A 17,936-nucleotide genomic window follows, 5' to 3' on the forward strand; every position below is an offset into this window, starting at 1 on the left:
CTATTGATACCATTACCCTTGCTGGAAGTTTTACCAAGAATGTAGAGGTTTTTCTGTGCTCGTTCAGTGAATATTAACTCCAAGTAAACTCGGGCGTTCAAGCGAGTCGATTCCTTCCCTCCAGAAGATTCTCCAATCGGTCCCATCGCTCCCCGTAACACACAGCCATCTCCCACCGCTAAGGTGGGACGACATTTCGCTTGCTTGGCGTGTGATGTAACGGTCGCGTTCGACACGGAGCCACGCGTCTAGGCACCAGCGCCCGCGTGATGTACGCACAGGTCATTTGGGTTGCTTGATGGCAGAAATAGAATCCGATGGAACGCTGATTGGAATTACAGCCGGGGCTCGTTTTGCTCGTCACATCACCTGGAAATCCACCGGCGCCCGATCGAAGGCCCAGGATTGGTCACCGACGCACTCACCGGCCGTTGTTACGTGAGCCACCGGAGGGAATTCGCTCGAAACAGACACATCTACTGACCGGTGGAAGCGGAAGGTTTGTTGTGGAGCTGGCGGGTAGCATTTCCGCGTGATGAAGCGCACTGAAAGGTGGGATAATTGGGAACGGGAAGGGATGGAAAGTTAATTTAGTCATGTTAGTTACAACGCTCAACTTGCAGGAAGGTACGTTCTGGTGGGTTTAATCGAATTTGGGTGTTTGATACACTGAAGAAGGCCTAGGCACAATGATGTGTCTTTACAATTCATCTTGCTTATGAATTGTAAGATTTCAAATATCACGGATAGTTTCTGTAACTCACGGATAGTTTCTGTAACTCCTAAGTGATTTCAATCTCATGGTAGGATTTAAATATAAAGCAGAGATTTGGAAAAAATAAAATGGAGTCAACAGTTCAAATCTGCAAGAGGGATTCGAATCCCAAATTAATGATTGCGGTTGACTGTCCAAAATGAAGAAAAGAAATAAATTGTTACTTTTTTCTTTTACTTGTTAATGAACTCTTCAGGGATTCGGTTTTCGCCTTGGGATTTAAACCTTTAAAGCGAATAGTTACTCTTACTCATTCTTAGGATTCGAATTCCTGCTTGCGAGTCAAAAGTCTTTGGAGACTAGCAACTCTTTTACTGTAAAGGTTACAAATTTCTGAGGACTAATAGATGATTTTATGTGGTTTAAATCACAAAACAATTACTGAAAGACTCCACTCATTTCAATGATTTCAATCCCTAAAAAAACCTTTGTTATTCTCACTACAAGTCCGAAAGGTTCCTTTTTCTGCCCAAGAAATAATAAGCATTCTGTTGTGGAATCGATTCTTGTTTCGAAAGTTGTGTTAGGAAAAGTGTGCAAAAAGACAGAGTTGGTAGAGCGCATCATCTTCTAATGGGATGGCTTTCGTTTATTATCGATTTTATTATGACTGTAAACTCGGAAACATTAAACGAAACTGACGAAGGACAATGAAAAAAAAAAATCAATTGGAAAACCCACTCCTCCGAGTTGTGTTCGCTAGCTTATCCGGTGGTGCTCTATTTTCCCAATCCTTGCCACAGTATAGGAATAGTAGGGTGTTGCCTATCTACGTAGGAGAGGGCACTAGCGAGTGACATTTGTGCAATTCCAGATCGGGCCGCATCCAGCGACTCCTTTCGTTACCGGACCACCGTGAGTGTTATAGTCGACCAGCATGTGCGAATGTTGGTCCGATAGCGAAATCGCGAGAAACTTGGCACTCGGTTAATGTCGTTCGTAATGGACCGCTACACCGATCCGTCGCACTGTGCCACTATCGAGCCGACCATCGCCCTGGTAACTGTCGCCCGACCGCTCCGGGAGGGTTAGTGTGTGTGTTCTCCGTGAGCAGTGTGCGCAACAACTGGAGTCCCTTTCTGTGGGGGCCCCCTCCCAACGTCCCGTCCACATCCGCCGGTGAAGTGTGACGCTATGGACTAACGTCGTGCTGGTGGGCCAATCTCGCTGTGTGCGTTTGGCTTTGTGCCCGAAAAGGTCGACAACGGATAGGCGCTTCCAGATCGACAACGACGGTTCACAGTTTATCGCAAACGAACCCGCCGTCCCAAGGACACACCGGTTTCGGTGTAGGTCGTCAGAACGTCGGAACGAATGAGGAGTAGCTGCAACATGCAACGGCGAGGCACTGCATCAGGTGCGATTTTATCGCAACAACATCACCCACTGCCAAGAGACCCGCCGTCGACGGTTACGACGGCAGCGGTGGTGCTTTCGCAGAGTAAAGGTAACAAAGCAAAATAAAAAACACCAACCAATGACTCTCTTCCGTACCGGTACGGAAGCAAAAAAAAAACGAAAAGAACGCAATTCTACCATCGGAACGAAACGAGATAAGCCGCGCTCGCAATTGCAACAAAATCCACAAGTTCGCGCGGTAGCCAACCAGTCGTCCAGTTTGTACAGGGATTCTCTTTATTATCGTCTAATTACCCCGGACTTTGCCTAGAGTTTACGCCCTGGCGGGGCGGTAAAAAGACACATTAATCGTCCCGCCATTGCGATGGCCGCACGGACGGACGGGGGCAGGGTGGGCTTTCCGGGATTCCGACTGCCGTCTTAATTATTCAAACCAACTGCCCGAGCACCGAGTGTGAACCGTTTAAGCTTCGTTAAGCCTCGAGTAGACATACCTAAGTCCAACCTAGGCGCTTATGATGAGTTGAAGGTGCTCCGGTCGACGGCTTAATGGAACTGTGCTGGCAGGATGATTTATCTGTCCGGGTTGCTCGAACGATGCAAAAGACAAATGGTAATACGTTGTTCCGATAGCTCTTGATTGTGGTATTGTGCTTCGTGAATCTTTCGATGAGAGTCATATGACTCACGAATCGAATGTCGAATCCGATGAATGAGATTCATTCAGATCTCCAAGGTTTGTGAAACATTTTACTTATTGATCGAGCGACCAAAAACCTAAGGGGTTTTCCTTTCCTTCATGGGTTTGCGATGAATAAGAACGGGAAAAGGAATCTTCGCTTTATCAAGTTAGTGGCTTTTTGGGCTTAAACTGTTTTTCAAATCTGAATTTTTGGGGTTCCAGGAGAATCTTTGAGATGCATAAACCTTGCAGAAACATCGCGCTCTATCATGGACATTCAGATTCATTGATTCTTTTCAAAGACTCAGTCAGATTCAATGGTTCTGAGTTAGATTCACACAACACCAGGGTAAGTGTGGGAGTTTTGACTCACTAGAAAAGAGATCATTTATCACACTCTTTTCAAATAAAAATGCTCCCTGACCTTTTTGATAGTGTCAATATGGATTTATTCTAATTAAATGCGCCATATTTGCAAGCGATTGTATCAGATTTTTTTTAGAAAATCAACCCATAATGCTGTAGTTTACCCACATTGAAATATAAGCAACCACTGTATGTGTTTTTAACTCATTTTGAGTGTTTTTAAGATTAATCTAAAGGTTATTTGATGGTTTTGAGCTTTAAATTATTTTTTTTTTTCGTTATAAAAGCGGGCCAAAACAAATGCAAGGAAATCTGGTTTAGAATGAAACTGATTGTCAGGGATTTTATAGATAAAAATGCTATCATCGTGCAAAAAAGATGGATGGATGGATATTAAGGAGTGGATTTATGATAAGCAAATAATTTAAAAGATTATTTAAATCATAAAAAACATCAAATATGCATTTTTTAAGTGAACCAAAAATGGTACACAGGTGTGCCAAAATAGAAACAGCGTGATATTGATAACGATTTGAGGATGTTCTTCCAGGAAGCGTCAAGCATATGTTTGAGACAGTAAGCAGTAAGAAACGATGTAGGATTCATGGTATGAATAATAATTTACCATCCGCATAATATATATTTAAACAGAATATATACAAATGAATAAATGAACAAATGAAAGCAATAGTATAGACAATCCACCACTACACATCCTTACTTATTATGATTGGTCCCTTATTCTCAGATATGCACAAGGCCGATGGGATTCATGGGGCATGAATTCATCCATCATTTTCACAACCGGGCAGGGATCATTGGTTGCCACTTGACTTCTGTGCTCTACCGTTTCCCTCCCGGGGGGCACCTTCTTCCAACGAACGGTGGCTTAAGACGGTGGGCACCTTCTTACGAGGCGGATTAGCACAACGCGTCGTGCGGCGAATGGCGGCGAGCCACGGACCGGACCACACGGCCGTTGTTGCGCACGTGATGCGAATCTATTGGAACTTTTGCCCCACCCCGCCATGGTGACCACTACCACACTGTGTGTATGTGTGTCTATTTCTATGAAACGGTCCAGATGGGATGGAAAAATCGGGAGGCAGAGTGAAAGGGAAAGAATGGAGAATGACGGGCAAAAGGAGCTCGCACATGTAATGCATGTTTGTTCAATCCAACGGTACAACTGTATCAACAAGACGCGAGACTAACCGGGCTTGGAGGAGGAGTAGAAGGCTGGTGCCAGGAAAGGAAACGTAAGTATAGTGGCCGGGAAATGTATTAATCGCTAGCGAAGAAGAAAGGCAGCTCGGAGTTCGAACCCTGTGCGGCACAACAAATAGAACTCGGGGGCAGGCAGCACCTTTTGTACGGTGAGCCATCGTGAGAAGAGGTTGTGAAATCGCGAGAAGTAGTTGTACCAACGCCGCCCTCGGGGTACGTATAATTTCCTTCGGCGACAAGTCATCAAGCACTCTAGCGCCGGGTTAACACCGACTTCCGGATGGTCAAGTGTTGTTTGGGTTTTCTAGTGCCCTGTAACAATAAGGAGATTACGGTTACGTCACCCACACACAAGGAAGCTAGTTTTCGGAAGCGTGAGAACTGACGCGAGGAACTAATGGAGCAATGAATATTGGAAGAAATATGGCGGATAATTTTCTTAATTATTTTACTTCGTCACACGCACACAAACGCACACAGACAGTTTCCCGATTGTGTCCCCGGTGCTTTGTTTGTCACCGGGTGAGGGTTTGTGGGCTTTGAGTTTTAATGATGTTTCACATAAACGGTCGCCACTCATAAATTTGCCTGCGCAAATGGGCCGTGCACGGTTCGTGTCAGGGACGACATTATCCAAGGTCCCGGGGAGTGCAAATAAAGTGACCAACAGACACCGCGGTACATGCGTGTGTATGTGCCTTGTGGTGCGATTTCGAGTGCTTCAAGTCATGCGAACCTCTTCATCGTCACCTCCTCCTCCGGGGTTTGCGTCCGGAGTGGCTCCTCTCTCCGGTGCGTGCCAATTTATTCCGGTCTCGATTTCATTTAATTCCATTTTATTATCGCTACAGTCGGCGCTGCATCAGAAGTAGACCAACCGCAACCACCACCTACCCACCCACCCACTCGGACTCGCGCTCACCACCGTCCTCACCGGCCACCTCCCCATCCATTCGCTTTCTGTCAACGTGAACCAATTCTGGCCCGCGGTCTGGTTTTCTTGGTCCGCGCCACCCGTCTGTGTGTCCAGATGTGGGTTTGGTGATTGGACCGATGCACCGTCCCTCCACCATCCACCGGTGCATACGCCAGGATGCATTCCATCCATTCCCGGCCCGGTTCGCCGGGCGAATTGAAGTCCGTTCGCTCTTCGATCGCGCGAAAGGTTCGTCAAATCGCGAAGCTGCTTCCCTTCTTCCACCAACCGTCCGTTAGAAGTAGTGAGTCTGTTGGTTTTTGTTTTTTCAGTGAACAAAAAGAATGTTACTCATTTGAAACTTTCGCTACTCCTTAGTTCTTTTCCGCCCTCTCTCTGTTTTTGTTTTCCTTTCGGTGAATTCTTCCCGCACGAAAAAACATTAAAGTCCGCGCACTGCAAGCCGCTGTCGGGCGGTTTTTCTTTACTCCTTTCGATTCGAACACATTCTTCTTTGATCTGTGTATTATTTTGTTCCAATTTTTTGTTTTTGCTTTTAGTTGTTTGAAGTTTTTTCTATTTTGTTTTTCCTCTTCGCTAACATAACCGCCGAGCAGCCGTCGTCGTCTTCGTCGTCGTCGTCGCGGCGCTGCGAGTAGAAGGATTCGTTTGTTTTATTACTTACCGCATGTTGGTTCGCCGCGTCGATTAGCGAACGGGCGACGACATCTTGACATAGCGTTTGGCGGCGCGAAGGAACAAGTTCTTCGCCCTCAGTTCTCGACACACGGTGGATGGACCGAGCGAGGTTCGTCCGGATTTTCTGCCCGTTCGTGTGTTCGAGGTCGACGTCCAATGTCGGAAAGTGATCCACCATGGGAGGACATGTGTGCATTTTCGATAAATTAGTCCGAGAATCGGTCCGACACACGGAGAGAAGACCCGAAGGGGGGAGGACACAGTGAGAAGGCAAAAGGGCTGTGTGACTAATGGTAAATCATTACCAAAGGGTGTGCGCTCTGGGTTGTAGAAGGACGGGCTGCTCTCGGGGTGTTCGGGGTCAGGGCATCTGGTAGCCATTATTATTCTTGGGTTGGAGTGTTTCGACCGGAGGGAAAATGGTCCGATTTTTCATGATCATTGGGTGCACTTGCCTGTAACCCGGCGAGGGCAATGGAAGAAAAACGCATTCTACCCTACAGTATTGTGCGCATGATGCAACCCGAGTGTTGGTTTTCGTCAACGGAGAAATGATGCGGTATGGTAGTCATCGGTTGGCCTTTTATCAATGAGACGACTTTGTGCTGCTTTAAGCCCTATTTACTATTTCAAGTGTTCCGTTATATAATGCCTCTCAATAGATTGCATTGTTTTCCAATGTTTTATGTTGTACAAACATATCGCTAAGTTGTGAGAGCTCTGTCAGTGTAACGCTTCTTACTTACTGAAAAATGTAAAGGTGAAACCTACTTATGGTCTACTTTTGTTTCTATGCTGTACAGTTTTTTAGCTAAAACACGTTATTTATACAGGTTCAACTGTATAAGCGACAGCGTAAGCCTTCGCTCCTTTTCATCATCCGTTTTCCATGCCTTGAAGTTGGGGATTTTATCCCGTTGGATTTACGGTACTTTAATGTTATAACCTAATGGAACGCCCTAACACATTTGTCACCCTTTCCAACATAATCATTTCATCGGCCATCCAGACCGGACCGGAGTGTCCTACAAAAAAAAGTGTTGCTCCATTGGGAATAAATTTCGCGTGACTAAAGTGGCACGGAAAATTAGCGTAGAAGGAGAAACTGTCCACTCTATCGGACTCTCTCTCTCTCTTCGGTGTCCTCTCATCCTGATGCAAATGAACGGGAAAATCGACAAACAGTCGATAAATACAACGGCCACCGAAACCGTTCCACCGGCGCGAAAAAAAGGACACGGCTGATTTATTCCGTCGAGGGTCGAGTAGGCAACCAACCAAAAAAAAAAGGAAAGAAAATGTTCTGTCTGGTTTGATGTGAGGGATGGAGGGAGGGAGGGAGGTAGGGCAAGTGAATGCATGAGCCTGTCATAATAATGAAGTGATTTATTGCCGATGGCCACCAGCGAACCGAACCGCGGGACGACGGTGCACTCTTCTTTTCTAATACGATACGATAAAAGAGACCTCCGTGATAGATTGCGTGCCGTGCCTCGGCAACCGGCATCTCGTCCACGTTCGATGGGCGGCAATGGACCGCGAATGTCACTGCCGGGTGACGCCTCCCATCCCCCCGGTTGGCGGGAGAAAATGAGACACCAAGGTGAGCAGCACGTGGCGACGACGTACGCAGGAGCAGAGTGAATATAAATCGAACATCGGTTGTTCCTGCTGGGATGGTACTGGGAACTTAAAAGGGAGGCTTAAAAGTTGTCTAATATACTTTTGTTTTATTGCCAAAGTTTTGTCTGCACGTTGCAACCGCGTGTTTACTTTATCGACTAGCTGTTGTAGATATTTTCCATCCTCATTCCGGCAGTGTGTTGTGGCATGAAGTAATTAAATAATTATCATATTCTTTGGAAGCGTTTAGAAAATGGAACGCAACATTCTTTAGAAAGGGTCGGGACTTAAGTGTAAAGACCAATAATGAATTATGATTTAAAAGTGGGACACACTAATCAAGTGAACAAACACATTAAAATATGACAAGTAAAGAATTGTTTGAGCTGGAGGTTTATCTTGCCCGTTGAGTGAAGTAACAAATGTATCTCCAAACATTAGAACTCAACAAGCGCCCGCCAGCCATCGTGATGATGATGGGCCATCGGCCATTTTGCTCTCTCCGGTCGACTTTCTGGTTCACACCAGAAAAAAGGCTGTTGTCACGCTGTATGTGACCAATGAGCTCATGGTCTAAGATTTTACTGCCAAGGCAAACGCCTTTGTTTATTTATTTTCCGTTGTTTTCCACCCCCACCTCCCCCCATTGGGGTTCGCATTTCCCTCCAGCCGCCCAACTAGACCAAGTAAATCCGCGCGCTGGCATGTACGTGCCCTCTGGCGTGGCTCCTCGAACATGGCACACACACACACATTGCGGGTGCGAGTGGTTTGTGCCCGGAGTGATTATGCGCTTAGCGATCATTTTATTCTCCGTTGTCGGTTTAACTGCCGATCTTCGGGACGGAGTTTGTTTATATCTTAATTCATCTGTTGTTTACACTTGGTATCACGCTACGTACGATACGATGTCTCTGCTTCGTCTTCTCCAAAGTGGTCTCCATTGGGCAGTGACGAACTTCGGTCTTTTTTTTTTATTGAATGTAGAATCGTTTGGATTGACTTGTTTCTGTGTGAAAAACTGTCAAGGATCGCAACGCGGATGCATTGAAAATTTGTTTATTTTCATATCACTTTACTTTCGCGTCGCACTTTGTTCTGTTTACACAAAGTATCCGATCACCGCAAAGAAGATAAAGTGAAATACGAGTTTTAGATGATGCCATAGCACAAAACAAAAGTTAATAAAAAATGTAGCCTTAAAAAGTTAAAATAAATGTGTTTACAAAAATGGAAAACTCATTCCGGTTGACTTGCATTATGAATGCATCCAGCACATTGACATGTTTGACAATAATTGAACTGGTTGCGGGGAGCTTGTCGATGGTGCGCCGCCAACGCCTTTGGCGTGAAAATTTAATTTTTAATTAAATCCACCGCTTTTTTACGCCCCGTGCACACGTGCACAATCGTACTTTGGTCGTAAAACACAAAAACGAAATTGAATTATTATTTCCTCTTCATAGTTCGCTTTGCATTCCTGCATACGTAACGCGAAACCCGTCCGAATGATTATGACCGTGATGGGCGCCATAAATCGAAGCGCATCGTATCATTGCATGCGCACCCGCACGAGTTGGGCCGGAAACTTTAATCCTTTCGCATGAAATAGGCTGCTGCCGTGTTAAAGCTCGGCTTTCCTCCGTCGGCAGCAGGACAGCAAAACTGCTGCACCACGGATGATCCCCGGGTTGTGTGCCACGGTTACCGGCTCCGCAAGGTCTTCGGGGCTTAGCTAATTTGTGCAAAAAGGTGTCATAAAATGTGCAGCAGTAAAATTGTAAAAAAACTGCTCCACCGGTACGTCGGCAACGGTCATCATCTCAACGGTCGGTGCGGGTGCGGCGGGAATGGGGAAGGGGAAAATTCAAATTACCTTCCATAGAAGGATGACGGAGGACGAGAATCGGTCCGTCGTGTTCTCCAACCCTTCGAAACGGCTTCCAACCCACCTTCCGGATATCAGTCACACCTTTCCCCGAGTAGTAATAATGTGTCCGCACACTCATACACACACACACTCCCAAGTGTGATGGGTCATGTTCGATGGGGGCCGGCCCGAGACCGGTGCTCGATGGTAGTGGACATTTGAGTGTCGGTAGTGGCCCCGAGGGGGAAAAATCTCCCAACGGGAGGCGATACATGGGATGGGTTTTTTAAGGGTTGCATGCGCGCCTTTGTTGCTGCACAACCGACATCAGTCAGTCATCGTTCGAAGTGCTTCTAGGCGGAGGAGGAGGATGAGGGGTTTTTGTGCGGAGAGGTGCTGGACCCGGGCCAGCAGCGAGTCATAAATATGCAGATATCCCTTGTGCAGGAAGTTGTAAAAATCTTCGAACGTAAATCGTAAATGATCCTGTTTCTGAACAATCCACTCATTTCTGCATATTTTTTTCGTGGAATTGCGTTTCGTTGAATCGACTTCTCAAGGATTTTCTGTTCTGCGGTAGCGCTGTAAAACCAAGCTAAAGATTGAACAGATCCTGCCAGAGGCGTTTTTAACATTTCTTTCTATTAGGTTGAAGGTTTTGTTCGTGTTCGACGACTTTTTATGCAGAAAATGATTTATAAGCCATTTTTAAATCTAATGTATTCATTGGACGGATTGGAAACAGGGAAAAAAGTGATTAATGAAAATGAGGTCCAAACATATTCTCATCATTACCTTACTGATTGCAAATGTTAATGTTGGTTTCTTTGCTATTTCTGCCAGGGAAAGAAGTTTTATAAATACAGCATAAGTTTTTTAAGTTGAAAAAACGAACGAAACTTTCCAGTGTTTCCTTTCTGCGTTCATGAACGCAAACACACGTTCCCAACGCACACGTTGCATGCGTCACGTGTAGTGTTGGGTCGTGTGTCATCGTGCTACCCAACCAACCAACACACTGACGGCATAGTAAAGTGTGGCCCCACACACACACAAAAAAATAAAAATGTGGTACGACAGTAAAGTGTTATATAGAGTTGTGTAAATCCGATTCAGATTCAAGAAATCCCAAAGATTCATTAATTCGAAAAAGAACAGAAAACTAAAGACCAAAAGATGGGTAGAGGGAGCTCCTTTTGTTTTGGCCGCATGATCCACACCATTAAAAGAATCATGGAGATGCATTAAGGTTTAGAAAGATTCATCAACTTTTGAAGATTCGATTCCCAAAAGATTCATGAATCAACTTTCATATGCAAGATTCATACGAATGAATCTCGCCCAAAGATCTTTGGTTCCTTGGGTTATCAATTCCTTAGCTACCATAGTTACAGGAATAAAATGTATGAACTAGAGTTGTGTAATTCAGATTCAGATTCACGAAGCTGAATGATTCTTTCCGTTTTAGAGATTCATAAATTTTTCGATGAGAGATTCATGAATCCCAAAGATACATCAACCGATGAAAAGTGATGAGCCAAAAACGGGTAGAGAAACTCCTCTTTTTTTTGGTCGCATGATCTACGCCAATAAAAGAATCGTAGAGATTCGTGACGGATCCATGAAAGATTCATAAAGGTTTCGAAAGATTCATTATGGTTTGAAGATGAATCTGCTCTAAAGATTCATGAATCCATCTGAATGAAGCTTAGTTGAAAGATTCATATGAAAGAATTTCCTCAAAACATTCATTAAGCACAACACTAGTATGAACCAGTCTTTGAAATTTTAAACATCGTTATCACATAATCTTTACATTATTGTTTGTATAAAAAATCTGCCACCTTACGAAAATCATGGAATAAAAGCCTACGAATGAAGCGCGAAAGGAAAGGTTCAAATCCAAGAAGAAAGTTATCCTTATCCGAGTTGTTCCTTAGAAACTGTTTGGTACAGTTTTGTACGTTTGCTGAATAAATAGAAACGTTGTATGACTGTATGGCACTTTACTATGCTACCACAAATGCACAGCACAGTCAACTGTATGTGGTACCGCCACACGGCTCATCGAAAAGTGTTACTTTACCCAACACTAGTCACGTGTCCTTCGAGTGGTTTCGATGGAAAAAGTCATGCCAGGTCTTCCTTTCCCAGGCCCCGGCGTGTGGGAAAACGGTTTTTCAACCGTCTCAACCGATGGCTTGTCGGAACGAGTTGTTCTGTGTGTGGCAAAAAGAAGGCGCGCAGGACGAATGCAACACTGCGCGATGGTTTCTTTTTTGTTTTTCGCCTTCTTCACCGACGACAGTTTCTTGGAAGATAATAAACTTTTCGCTTAGAGCGTGTCGAAAATACTTCCAGATGATTTTTTCTTTCTCATCCCCCTCTTATTAGCAGCTCTCCTTTCCTGCTGCTGGCGAGACCTGAACACCCCGGCGGGTTTCTCGGGATAAGGTCGTAAAAGTTTGCCCTCACGCGGCACAAACGATGCCGGGCGGAACTTGGCAAAACCGTGCAAGCATCTGCAATACGATGGCATGATGTGACTTGTTGTGTGTGTGTGTGTGTGTGTTGAGGAAGCTGGTAAAAATTATAACGAAGAAAACATTGCCACGGAGGGAGGTCTTTCCATCCCACGGCCATGTCGGTTGGATCATATTTTCTCAGGATCTTGCCCAGGATCGGGCTTGCAATCGCACCACTTCAAAGCCGACGATGACGCGTCCGCTTTTTGAACGGTTTTTAGCATAACATCAATGATTTATGTGTTTTCCCGGTTTCCTTGGAAAAGGATTAGGCCCGAACTCCATTTCGGCAAGCCGTCGTAAAACTGTTTCTGCGTAGGGCGCAGATTTTTTTTTCTGTAATTGCTTTCCATGTCAAAAAGGCTTCGAACGAATTTCGATCGTCGCCGTGGATCAACGTTCGAGGACGAAAAGTCCATTCCCCGTTCGACAACATCATAGGACACCGCGGAATGTCTTTCTATGTTCAGCATAATAGGATTTCATCATCAATCGCAAAACCATAGAGTTTGCCTCCTAAATGTGGCCGGCTGGAGATTAGATCCATCTTCATTCCCTGGAAGCACCGATCGAAAACGATATGGGTTCAAATTATGGAACATCGGTTTATGATTGATTTAATGAAGCACTAACAACGTCGACGACGACGACCCAATCGTCGTCGCTCGGCTCTCGGAATAAACGCTGGAAGGCGAGAAGATCCATCAATTTCGACAACGGTTTATGGGGGCCAATGGAAAGGGCCGCCGCCGGATCATTGGTGGGGGAAGGAAGGAGAATGCGGACGACCCCTTGCCGGGCGTGCCGTAGGGTGGTTTTGGCTGCGATTTTATTGTGGTATAAAGTATTTTACTCCCTGCCTCCTACCACCCCTCTTCTGGCCCCGGAGTGTGGAGGGAGTCAACGCAACCATCACCCAAGTGCCACATCGGCCCACCGTTTGGCGAGAAGGAAATATTAAAATAGAACAAATAATATATCGGTGCGCTCTCGGGATATATTACGCTCGACATTCGACAGCGATTCGATGCCGCCATCGGAGCCAGAGGGAATCGAATCGGCGCGGTCTGTTTTTTTTTTCGTTTGTTTGTCTGGCCTCATTACACACGGAGAGGAGGCCCCCACGGAGGCGGCGTGTGTTGTTCCGCGGGTTTTGCGGAACCACGGAATGGATATTTGCCTTTATTTAGTCGTATCGCTTATCGGCGGCTGGCTTAGGCGGGAGGGGGCCGTACTCCATGGCGGTACGGTTGTGTCGTGGGTGAAAATAAACGACAGTTTGCGATAAAGATTCGCCAGCCAAATGACTGGGAAGGAAGGAAGGGAAACGATCTTGCCAACAAGTTTGTGATGTTTTCGTGTTTGATTTACTGCGGAACAGAATTCTCGTTGGTATACTCCCGGAAATTTGCCACACGAACTACCTTACATTCCATTTGGCAAATACTAAAGCAATACTCTTTATATTCTCAGCGGATATGGAGGGAGTGTGGTGATTTGTTGTTGCAAATTTTAACAAACTTTTTTTCAATTTGGCGTAACATTGATTATTGATTACTCCCTTAGTTCCGTGTCGTAGCTTTTAATAATATCTGCGTATTTTTTTGCTGATACTTTACAGAATATTCTTTCCGGTCAAATGTTAAATTTATTTGTATATTATGGCACAAAGATGAGAAAAAATGTGTTCAAATTGTATTATGTATTATGTCCTTTTTGTTAAATTGTTTAATATGTATCGACAAACAGCTAAACTCTCTTTTTCCTCCTCCTTTGCAGACAATGCAACCGGAAGGCATGGCCATCTGAGGAAATCATCCGCAGATTCCAGCTCCGGTGGTATCGGTGGCGTCGGAGGTACGGGCAAAAGGTCACACGGTTCCGTCGCTAGTAGCAACAACAACCATAGCAGCATCAACAGCCAGGCCCATCACCGGGACACTGACCTAGACGACGCGAGCAACGGTGGCATGGGAGGTTCCCGGGCGGCCGGCTCTGGCGGCGGCAAGGATAAGGACGAGGATGATATCTACGAGTTTAAATCCACCCCGAAGGACTCCAGCTCGAGCTCGAGCGATGAGAAAGAGAGTAGTGCCGGTGGAGCCACCAAGAAGGGCGATAAAGCGAGCGAAGAGAAACACTCGTCGGGAGGTGGCCATCACGACGGTGTTACGCATTTAGGGCAGAAGACGCACGACGATAGGACGGTGGCGTCCAAGGAGCACGACGAAAAGCGTGGACTACACGCGCATCTGGGTGATGGACAATCGAAAGCCAGTGCTTTGGGTCATGCGGATGGTAAGGCGATGGGTTCGACGACGAACGCAGCAGGCAGTGATCGACTATCGATAGTTTCTTCGTCCGGTTCCGGTGTACCCAAGCGTCCGTACTCGGAGATGGCAGACTGTGGCGACGAGTCGGGCCTGCTGCAGAACGAGGAAGAAACGAGGCGCAAAAAGCGCAAGGACGTTGACCCGCTTGGCGGCATTAAGGAAGCATCCGTTGGCTCACTGTCCGGGACGTCCGGGGGTGGAAAATCGGGCGTAGGTGGTCGAGGGGCGACACCACGCCAGGAAAAGGGTTCCAGGGGTGGGACACTATCGTCGAAGGGTTTGGGTTTGTCGGCCAAAAATGCGCTCGATCGCAAGAGCCCCTGTGCCAGCCCCAAACTTCAACCCGGGTCGTCCGTGGCCGCAGCGGTTGGTGAGAGGAACGCGGCCGGGAGTGGAGCCACCGGAGCGGTTGCGGGACAGCAGGGTGCAGGCGGTAATGTGTCAACCGGTGTCGGAGGGTCGGCTTCGTCGTCGTCCAGTGGCAAAGGTTTTTCCGGCACGAGTAGTAGCAACGATAGCGATGGGGAGAGTGGAGGATTAGGGGGCACGGGGGCCGATGATGGACTGAGCGGTGGAAAGGGGAATGATTCTGGCTTTGGTGGTGGTTCCGTTGGTGGTCCGAAGGTTCCACCGTTGAAGATCGTCATTCCACAGCAGAATGCGGGAGGTGATGCGGAAACCGGTGGAATTACTAGAACCGGGAAGAATGCGTCCACCAGGAATCATGCCGCCTTGCCGTATGTCGTGGCATCTTCAAACAGGTGAGCTATCTAATAGCTGTCAGCGTTGTGAACTATCCTATCCTAACGTTTTCGTTCCTTTCAGCAATGATTCAACGGCGGACAAAGAAAGCACCTCCTCGCGTAGTGCAAGTCCGGCTGATTCGAAAAGCTCGGACGAAAAGAACCCCTCCCAGGCGGCAAAGGATGAACGCACGCAGCAGCGTGTCCTCCGTAGCTCGCACCGCGGTGGCAATAGCAACAGCTCGTTGAAGGACGGTTCCGTGGACCGTTCGAACAACTCTTCGCCGCAGATGCAGCAGCAAAGCTGTCTATCTCCTTCGCCGCATTCGAACAGTGGCTGCGAAACGGGTGGAAGTGGAGCTGGAGCTGCCACGAGCCAGGGAGCAGCCGGTAATAGGTCAAACAGTCCTAACACGGGTGCTTCTGGAGCGGCTGCAGCTGGTGAGACGGAGAACAGTGGTGGTGTTAACCCGAAGAGTCCTTCCGGTGCTTCCACCGCTGCCGGTAGTGCGTCTGTGGAGGGTTCCGGCCCGGCAGGAGGGAACACCGAAGGTGGTCGTTCGACAGGTAGCGGTTCGAATGGAAACGCATCTGGCCAGTCCGGTAGTGGCTCTGGTACCGCAGCGGGAGCTTCCGGAAACTCATCAGCGTCGTCAACGTCTTCGTCCTCATCGTCAACCTCGGATTCATCCGTCCATCCTCGCAAGCGTAAGATAAAGAACAATAAAGAACAGGCGTCGTCCGGTGGTACAAATGCGTCCGGTGCGAACGCAACGGCTTCCGGTGCCGGTGGTGGTGGTTCCACATCCTCCGGTACAGCCGCGACGGCCAGTACCAGCAGCGGGGGCGGGGCGGGAACATCCGGCGAAGACAAAAAAGAGGGTAGCCGCGAGGAAACACCCGACGTACACCCACACGATCAACCGATCACCAACTGCTACCAGATGTACTTGAACATTCGCAAGCAGATCGAGCGGCGCCAGCGGGGTCTGTTTCCGGTGCAGCCGAAACCGCCGCAGGGCTTCAAGGACTACCTGATGAACCGGTGCACGTACGCACTGGCCGGGAAGATGCCCGCGGAACCCCTCATTCAGGTGCCCGTGTCGCTGCCGCCCACGTTGAGGGAGCTCTTTCACGGGCAGGAGAAAGAGCGCCACAAGCTCAAGATGCAGCATATCGTCGAGAAGGAGAAACTTGTGCTGGCGGTGGAGCAGGAGATCCTGCGAGTACATGGACGGGCGGCCCGGGCCCTAGCCAACCAGTCGGTGCCGTTCTCTGTTTGCACGATCCTAAAGGACGAAGAGGTGTACAACATCATTACGCCCGAGCAGGAGGAAAAGGATCGGAATGCACGCAGCCGGTACAATGGACGGCTGTTTCTGAGCTGGCTGCAGGATGTGGACGACAAGTGGGAGAAAATAAAGGAGGCGATGCTGCTGCGCCACCACAACGAGGCAGAAAGTCTGCACGCGGTACAGAGGATGGACTGGGAGTTTAACATGAAGGAGCACGCGCTCTGTGAGTTCAAGGCAAAACCGATCATCGACGATACGTACGTTCCGATGGTGAATGTGAACGATGATTTTGATCTGCTGCCCGCATAAAGGGAACGGGGTATAGGGCGATGTGCTGTATTGCTACCCTTCGCAGGGGGTACTGGGAAAAAAGAAGGAGGGAAAGAGAGAGAAAAAGTAGCGATGTTTAATCTGAGACTATATAGGACGTATACTTACAATATCACCTATCGTGGCTGATCGATAGCGATTTTTTTTTTACATAAATCATACAAATAAATGTATTAAACCATAGCTAACGATTGCAAATGGTGTTTTATTATTCCCAAGTAGGAATCCATTTCCTCCATTTATTATTTACTTCTAATAAACCTCAGGACAACCTTCGAACGCTACTAAAGATGGGAGGAATCAAAACTACTTCTAACGATAGAAATTAAATTTTGAATCATCAAAAGCTCCTTTCAAAATTATCAAAGCAAGCGTTGGCGCCATCTATCTTACAGTTTTGAAAGTACTGGACTTAAATTTAAAAGGCGTTGTTTGAAATTTAATTTAAAATCATGAATCTCCTGTTTTTTCCACTAAAATCAATATCAGGGGTTTATGATGGTTGTTTGTTTTATCAATAAAAAATAAAATGAAATCATGACACCGGTGTCCTCAAGTCCGTTTTTTTTATACTCATCGACAAACGGCATACGGATGATGGAGAATTTCATTTTAACAAAACAAGGTATTGATGCGCGCGAGATTTCTTTTAACTGCTTTAGATATTCAATTTGGTTTTGCAATATGTATAATATTATAATATTTGTCTTATTTCAGATCGCCCCACCGTGACAAAGAAAAACATGAAGCGGATTTTCTCACCATTCGCGGTGCGTTACAATAAGTTCATCTTTATTCTGCATCATCGATCATATGTGTGGTGTGATATCACTGTACATAAACTGTAGATATATAATAAATAGATAAATCTCTTCCAAAGCCGTAGAGTGCCACCTGCTACTTAATCTATCCTTCCATCTGGTGCGCTCGTTTCCGATGGCGTCCCTAGCCCTACCCCCTAGCAAAGTGGATCGGTTAATCTGAACGGGTAATATGGCAACAAAATTCCGGCATGGCATGGCGCCACCCGCTTCTGACCCCCCGAAATGGAGGTAACGTTGCAAAACCATACGCGTGTGATTTAAAACACAGTTAACACTAAACAAACTTACAACTCGTAAAACGAAGCACAGTTTCGATCGCTTGCGTGTAAAATATGTATGATTCGTGAACTCCTGTTCTGCTTTTGTATT

At 46.8% G+C, this 17,936-nt stretch overlaps 1 protein-coding gene across 2 annotated transcripts in view; it reads left to right on the forward strand.

Annotated features, from left to right (window-relative positions):
- Positions 1-16,926, forward strand: part of LOC131263033 (ankyrin repeat domain-containing protein 11-like) — a 33,646-nt gene extending 16,720 nt beyond the window's left edge. The window contains exons 1-4 of one of the 2 annotated variants that reach the window (XM_058265162.1): positions 1,606-2,222; positions 13,822-15,136; positions 15,201-16,744; positions 16,830-16,926. In XM_058265162.1, coding sequence (XP_058121145.1) covers positions 2,090-2,222; positions 13,822-15,136; positions 15,201-16,722 — 2,970 coding nt within the window. In that variant the 5' untranslated portion in view covers positions 1,606-2,089 and the 3' untranslated portion in view covers positions 16,723-16,744; positions 16,830-16,926. Of the gene's footprint in view, positions 1-1,605; positions 2,223-13,821; positions 15,137-15,200; positions 16,745-16,829 lie in introns of those variants that run through there. The other variant, XM_058265161.1, reaches the window with a different exon arrangement.
- Positions 16,927-17,936: the final 1,010 nt, after the last annotated feature.

This window comes from Anopheles coustani, chromosome 2 (genome assembly GCF_943734705.1).
Source record: "Anopheles coustani chromosome 2, idAnoCousDA_361_x.2, whole genome shotgun sequence".
In the NCBI taxonomy this organism is placed as follows: Eukaryota; Metazoa; Arthropoda; class Insecta; order Diptera; family Culicidae; genus Anopheles; species Anopheles coustani.